Consider the following 7,934-nt stretch of genomic DNA (forward strand, 5'->3'; position numbering starts at 1 on the left):
AGGTGACATTGTCAGTGCTGTGTAGCCTTTGTTGAACCGCTGCTTTCCTGTCCCACTCTGAATTTATTCAGTCTGGTCTGTCATGGTGGACAGTCTTGTTTCTGATTTTGTCCCATATTGTTATGTAGATGGGGTCTATTTCAACATGTTTGTTCATTACATCGGTGGTTGAAAACCCCATCTCCAGGAATTCTCGTGCTTGTCTTTATCTCATTTGTCTTGGTACTGTAACTTTGTGCCAGTCAAATTGATATCCTTCTATTCAGAGTGCATTGAAATGAGGAACAAAAACAAAGTTGCTGGAAAAGCTCCGCTGGTCTGGCAGCATCTGTGAAGGAGAAAACACAGTTAACGTTTCGGGTCCAGTGACCCTTCCTCAGAACTCAGATTCCTGCATTGAAATGAGAGAGAGTTGGTCATGCCGTTTTGCTGCGAGTTGGCGTTCGTGTATCCTGGTGGCGAGTTTCCTGCCCGTGTGGCCTATGTAGTGTTTCTTGCAGTTGCTGCATGGTATTTTCAATATCACATTTGTCCTGCTCATTGTGGGTATGGGTCTTTCGTCTTTGAGAGTAACTGGCAAAGTGTGGCTGTTGGTTTGTGTGCTATCCCTATTCCAAGAGGTCGTAGGAGACTTGTCTCCAGTTCTGACGGGTTTCTAACATAGGGTAGGGTGGCCAGAGTGTTGGGGCGTACACAGTCTTCTTGGTATTGTTTGTTTGCCAGGCAGCACTAGGACAAGTGAGACAAAGACAAGCACGAGAATTCCTGGAGGCCCAGTTTTCAACCACGGGAAACAAGACTGTTCACCATGACAGACCTGACTATATAAATTCAGAGCGGGACAGTACAACAGCGCTTCAATTGAGGCTACACAGCACCGATGATGTCACCTAGAAGGGAGACAAAATGTTTGCATGAAAACCAGTCAGCTCGGCGAACCAATCAACAACTCCAACCACAACCCAAGCTACAGATCTTTGTTAAAACATTAAATTAAAGCAGTATAATAGGGCAAAATAAGTTCTTTTGTAAATTTCAAAAGATGTAGTTTTTAAAAATGTAACAAAACATTTTACCAGAAGTTAACATTAGACGCAGGTCCAATTACTTTTAGCTAGATTCAGCAAGTGCCTGCCTTACAATGGTATCTTTCTCCTTTCCCTTCAGAACAGATTGATTTCCAATCACAGCAGCATGCACAAAAATATAATAACCATTTCTACTCAATTAAAGAGGCCCACATGTAAACAATTGTTGCTCATTACCTGTTGCCGCAGTAGACCTTTAAATCCCATATTGGCCGCCATTCGAAGTGCTTGATCTTCTCTAACCCCTTCAAAGATATCAATGACCTCCTGAGAGATAAAACCAACAGAATAAGTTGAAAAAGAAATTGTTAAACATTTCAAGATCCTGAACATGAAGAATAGATGTCTCATACACTGATACATGGGAAGCTACTGGTCAAAGTATATGTTATTCATTTGTGTTTAAGGCCAATTATAACAATTTCTATAAACATTTTAAATATTAGGCCTGTTTTTGTAAGCCATGTTGACAAGGCAAAATAGCATAATTTTTAAATTTGATTTCTATATAATAGGCACAAAATAAATCTGCTCCATTAAATGTTTTTAAAAAATTCTTTGTGAAATTCTACTATGATTGACCACAGTTTAATTTCTTGCATTGACAACATATAGTATAGATTCTAGTATCACTTTCACTTCACAGCATACCTTAAATATCAACTCAGGTTTGGTGGCTGCGACTTCCTCGATGTCCATTCCTCCCTGTGGGCTGCCAACTATAACTGGTCCATTGAAGGCTCTATCCATTAGAATAGCTAGATATGTTTCTCTGGAAATATCCAAGGCCTCTGCCACCATTACCTTCATAGTAACATCAATTAGAGACTTTGTTATCCAAATAGCTTTGCAATTTGGCTATCGATCCTAATGACTTTTTTTGATTCTGATATCTTGCAGTAATTATTTAATCCCCCGTCAAGCAATTTGTTGTGTAACTAACAGTACGTTCAAACCCACGATTGCATTCCTCAAATACATTTAACTTACAGCAGACAAATAATGATATTACAACATAAATCTATTCTCACTTTGTCCCTACCCCTTACCTTGTTAACTTTGACACCGTCCTTTGTTGTCTGCTTTGTAATGAGGTTGTATCCAAGCATTTGTTTTGCCAGCTTCCCCACTTCATCAGGGCTGCAGAAACACATGATAAAATATGAAACATTTTCTTTACTTTAGCTTGATTGCATTTTGATAGTTTGTCTGAAAACTTGATCTTCAGACTTAACCTAACAACATAATGCTAACACTAAAAGCAGTGTCCAACTTGACAAATCTCTGAATGAAGAAGCTGAGAAACAATACAGGAACACCCATGTCCACAGCCACGAGCAGCTCAAATTTTCAATTCTTGATAAAATATCTCATGTTTCACTCAATACTGTAATATTGTAGCAGAGACAATGACCACTAGAAGTCACAAGTGAGCTATGCAAGTATGAGCTCACTCTATAGGCAATAGCTTGGCACTGCAACAGCTAATTTAGTGCAGAGCCCTCAATTCTCAAAAGACTATTTTCAGCTGATCTTGAACCTTGATCTTAAGCCAAAAGAAAGCAGCATGAATTGACTGCACTCCTTTATAGTTTTTATACATTTTGAATGATCTGAACCGCTAAGGTATAGCATCTGAGAGACATGCATAAAAAGAAACAAATACGTTTAAGTTGGAAAATTGATATTTTTCAATGCTGAGCTACATCATGAGACAGTGAATAGTTTAGACAATGTATAATGCTTGCTGGTTTGAAAGCTGACATAGAGAAGCACACTGATATTGAAGGAAAGGACTTGCATTCATAACCTATTTTTCGTGATCATGGGATGTGCCAAATGTGGCACAGCACATTAAGTTATTTTTGAAGTTAATAGATATGAACTTATACCCATTAAGAAAATATGGCTACAAGGAGATTAAAGCTGGGAACTAAATATTCAGGGGCATTTTAGTTTTTGAAAGGACAGACAGAAAGGAATAAGTGGCAGTGTCATTTTGTAGTATGGGATAGAATAAGTACGACAGCAAGAAATTATCTTGAATTGGAAGCAGAATCCATGTGGGTTGAGGTAGGAAATAACAAGGGGAAGAACACACTGGTGGGATTGTCTCTAGGCTCCCTAACAGTGGCTGTTATGTAGCACAGGAGATAACAACGGCACATGAAAAGGACAGTACATTAATCATGGGTGACTTCAAACTTCATGTAGATTGGGAAAATCAAATGGGCAAAGATAGAGATGAAGAAGAAGAATTCACAGGGTCAGTTTAGGATAGTTTCACAGAACAATATGTTGTGGGATTAGGGATCAGGCTAGCTTGATCTGGTAATGTGCAATGAGGCAGGTTTAATAAATGATCTTCACATAATGAGGCAGCCTAGGGAACAGAGACCATAACATGGAAGAATTTAACATTCAGTTTACAAGTAAAAAACTTGGGTTGGAAACTACAGTGCTAAACTTAATTAAGAGTAGATATGTAGGAATGAGGGCAGAGTTGACTGGAATGGACTGGGAAAGGAGTTTAACAGAAATGACAATTGAGCACCAATGGCAGCCATATGAAAATAATTGATGACTCACAGCAAAGGTGTATCCCAGTGGAGAAGGAAGATTCCAGGAAGGAGGTTAATTGACCATGGTCAACCAGCAAAGGTAAGGATAGCGTCAAATTGAAAGAAACATAAAATGTGGCATAGATTTTTGGGAAACTGGAGGATAGGGGCAATTTTAAAAGCAAACAAAAGATGACTAATAAAATACAAAGAAAATAAACTATAAAGGCAAAGTAGCAAATATGTAAAAATAGATAAAAAGAGCTTCTTTAAACATATAAAAAGAGAGAGGGCATAATGAACATTGGCCCCTTAGAGAATGAGGCTGGGTAAGAATAATAGATGGCCAAGAAATTACATTGGAGTTAGGTAAATACTTTGCATCAGTCTTCACGGTAGAGGACACAAATAACATTCCAAAAATACAATAAAAAATCAAGGGGCAAAGGGCGGTGGTTGGTAGAAATAAACATGATAGCTATGGTTAGAGAAAAGGTACTAGGGAAATTAATGGGGTTAAAGACCGATGGGCCCCTTCAACATGCTTAGGATTTCAAAAGAAGCAACTGCAGAAATAGTGGACGCATTTGTAATAATTTTCAAGAATCCTTAGATTCTGAAACAGTCCCAGATGATTTGAGCGCTGCAATATAACACCTTTATTCAAAAAGAGGAGACAAAAGAGACGTAACTACAAGCCAGTTAGCTTAGTGTCTGTCATTTGGGAAACATTATATGCCATTATAAAGAACGTAACAACAAAACATTCAGAAATACATGACCTAAACAAAGTCAGCATGGCTCCATGAACAGGAAATCATGCATGACACTTATTATAGTTCAAGCAGAATAGAAAAAGGGGAAATCAATAGATGTAATATATGTGAATTTCCAAAAGATATTCGATAAGGTACTGCACATAAGGCTACTTAAGATAAAAGCCCATCGTGTTAGGGTAGTATACTAATTAGCATAGATAGAGGATTGGCTGACTAATAGAAATCGGAGAGTTGGGATAAAGTTGGCATTTTCAGGATGGCAACTTGTAACTAGTAGAGTGCCACAAAGATCAGTTCTGGGACCACAATCCAATACAATATATGACTGGCTTGAATGACAGAAGTGAATGTACTTTCACCAAGTTTGCATTTGACACATAAATAGGTGAGTGGGGAAAAAGAAACTTAGCAGATAGAATATAATATGGAAAAAATGTACTGTCATGCAATTTTTTAGTAAGGAGAGACTGGATATTATATAAATAGGGAATAGCTGCAGAAGGCTACAGCACAGAGGAATCTGGGTGAGTTCTTGTACATTAATCACAAGAAGCTAATATCCAAGTTCAGCAGGTAATAGGGAAGGCAAAGAAACTGATGGCTTTTATTTCAAATGGAATCGATTATAAAAATAGGGAGGTCTTACTAAAATTATACAAGGCATTGGTCAGAACATACCTGGAATACAGTGGACAATTTTGGTCTCCTTATCTGAGGAGAGATATGCTGGTGTTGGAGGCAGTCGGGAGAAGGCTCACTAGGTTGATTCTGGGTATGGAGGGACGTTGAGTAGGTCAGGCCTATACTCATTCGTGTTTAGAAGAACAAAAGGTGACCTTGTTTTAAATTTTAAAATTCTGAGTGGACTGAACAGGGTAGGCGAGGATTAATCGCTACACCTTTTGGGAGAGTCCAGGACCAGTTGGCATAATCTCAGAGTAAGGGATCACCCATTTAAGACAGAGATGAGGAGGATTTATTTTTCCTCTTAGACCATAGTCAATCTGTGCAATTCATTACCCCAGAGAGCTGTTGAAGCTTATGAAATTTAGCACATTCAAAGCTAGACGTGTTTCTAATTGGTAAAAGGAATCAAGGCTTAGAGAGGCAAGGCAGGAAATTGGAGTTGAACATTAGCAGATTAGCCATGATCTCAGTGAAAGGAGAGGCTGGAATCTAAGAGTCTATATACCTGACAGTAGTCTCTGTATTGCATGAATGTCTACTCAGATGAAAATTACACGAGCTTTCTAATGTGAACTACGGAACCTTTTCCTACTTTCATATGTGCACATTATGCAGTTTCCCAGTAAAATAAATCTGCTTTGATTTTTCTTTAGAATGTACCCACTAATAGGGGGTCAGTTGGCCAGTTGGCCAGTTTGCAATGCTGAGTGATGTCAACAGCATGGGTTCAATTCCTGCACTGGGTGAGGTTACAATGAAGAGATCATAGAATCATCATAGATCATAGAATCCCTACAGTGTGGAAACAGGCCCTTCGGCCCAACAAGTCCACACCGACACTCAAAGCATCCACCCAGACCCATACCCCTATAACCCACCTAATCTACACACCCCTGAACACTTCGGGCAATTTAGCAAGGCCAATCCACCTAACCTGCACAACTTTGGACAGTGGGAGGAAACCAGAGCACCCGGAGGAAACCCACGTAGACACAGGGAAAATGTGCAAACTCCACACAGACAGTCGCCCAAGGCTGGAATCGAACCTGGGTCCCTGGTGCTGTGAGGCAGCAGTGCTAACCACTGAGCCACCGCGCCACCCTGTAGGACTCTCCTTTGCAACCTCTTCCTTTATACGGTACGTGGACCCTCAATCTAATGACCGAGCAGGCCGATGGTCTGATAGGATTACAGCAAATATACCTTTACCTATTAAGTGGCCTTGTTTCTGGAAGAAAAGCTTCACTTTCAGAGTTTCCTCAAAGAACCACAACATGTGCAATTTGTGAAACCTGAACATGGTGATTCATTCAAGCAGGCACCATAGACACTTTTAGGCATAGAGCTGGCTTTCAGCATGATGTGCTTTAAACCAGAGCAAAAGACCTCAAGCTCAAAATGCCCGAGAAGTAATGTGCATTGAAATTCCTTAATCCTTTGTAACAGTTTAGCCAATTTCTGGAAAATTGAATTGGAAAACAAATCAATGAGACTCAGCAGAAACTCTATCCCTGGTAGTTAGCAGTAGTTGAAAGAGAGATTTGGTTTCACAGCAGTAGATGAGTTCTGGAATTTAATAACAAACCAAAAAGTCCCATGATGTGAAATGTTGGAGTTAGAGTACATAAAGGGGTTCATCTAACCCAGAACATTGTGAAAAACAGAATGGAATCTGATAGAGCTGCAAGGTCTGAAGTAACAAATGTATGGTTTGGCCGACCAGTGGATTCCTAGTTTCTGTCAATGGCGAGAGGAGAGAAACAACAGGTAAAACAGAACTGTGGCTCTCACAGCATTATACAGTAAGTTTAAAGAAATCAATGCAAACTGATTTCTTTTCCAGTCAAAAGCAAAGAACTGTGGATGCTGGAAATCTGAAATAATTACAGAAATTGCTGGATTAACTCAGCACGTCTTACAGCATCTGTGGGGACAAAACAGTTAATGTTTCACGTTCAGTGACTCTCATCAAAACTGGATTCTTTTACATTTGGTTCCTCAAAAATAGCTAGCTAATTGCAGCTTTTAATGTCTAAATAACTACGAAATTTTCCACTATTTCAGACTTCTCTAAAGCAATAAACAAACTAACCATAACAAAAACAAAAATTAACAATTAACAAATAAACCTTTGGCTGTTTAAATAACATTCCTTTCTAATTTAACGGTTTTATTTAACATTCCTATCTGGTGGAACATGGTGCTCAAGGAAGTTCAGGTCGGTTGCTGGGAATTGGTAACAGGTGTGCCGTTTCAGTCTCCTTTATGAATGGCAAAAGTTGCTGTATTCCATAAGCACAAATCTGAAAGTGACGAGGATTTCAGGAGCTGATGGACTGAAGCAACAGAGAGGTGGAAAATGAAGTAGAAATAGGCATTCTTTATGAAGTAAGAAACTGTGTTGTTAGAAACCTGGTTCTGGGTGAAATACGGTACTGACACCATTAAGTGAGAGGGAAGTTTTGGTTTCCCAAACTTTTAATACAAAGAAACGGAGGTTCATCAAATATTGAAAGTCAGACAAGAGTCTATAACGGGGAAAAGAGGTAACAAAGAGTCAAAGAAAGACAGTGTGGAAGGGGGTGAGGGATGTATCAAACATTATCGTAGTTGCAGAGGACAAGAAGGAAGAACATGCTACAATCAGAGGTTGTCACATGTCACTGTGGTTAGTGTAGTTTAAATAGCAGGGATGAAACCCAACTGTTAAGATTCAAAGATAGTAGGAACTGCAGGTGCTGGAGAATCTGAGATAACAAGGTGTAGAGCTGGATGAACACAGCAGGCCAAGCAGCATCAGAGGAGCAGGAAGGCTGACG

At 39.3% G+C, this 7,934-nt stretch overlaps 1 protein-coding gene across 1 annotated transcript; it reads right to left on the reverse strand.

The window, feature by feature from the left end:
• Window positions 1–1,265: 1,265 nt before the first annotated feature.
• On the reverse strand, window positions 1,266–2,228 carry LOC109921774 (succinate-CoA ligase GDP-forming subunit beta; the record flags this gene model as incomplete). The annotated part of the gene is made up of 3 exons (XM_048594464.1): window positions 1,266–1,355; window positions 1,740–1,892; window positions 2,138–2,228. Coding segments are annotated over 3 exons (334 nt in total), but the record flags the coding sequence as incomplete, so codon positions are not given.
• Window positions 2,229–7,934: the final 5,706 nt, after the last annotated feature.

Source organism: Rhincodon typus, unplaced genomic scaffold, assembly GCF_021869965.1.
Source record: "Rhincodon typus isolate 14 unplaced genomic scaffold, sRhiTyp1.1 hic_rhity00009804, whole genome shotgun sequence".
Classification (NCBI taxonomy): domain Eukaryota; kingdom Metazoa; phylum Chordata; class Chondrichthyes; order Orectolobiformes; family Rhincodontidae; genus Rhincodon; species Rhincodon typus.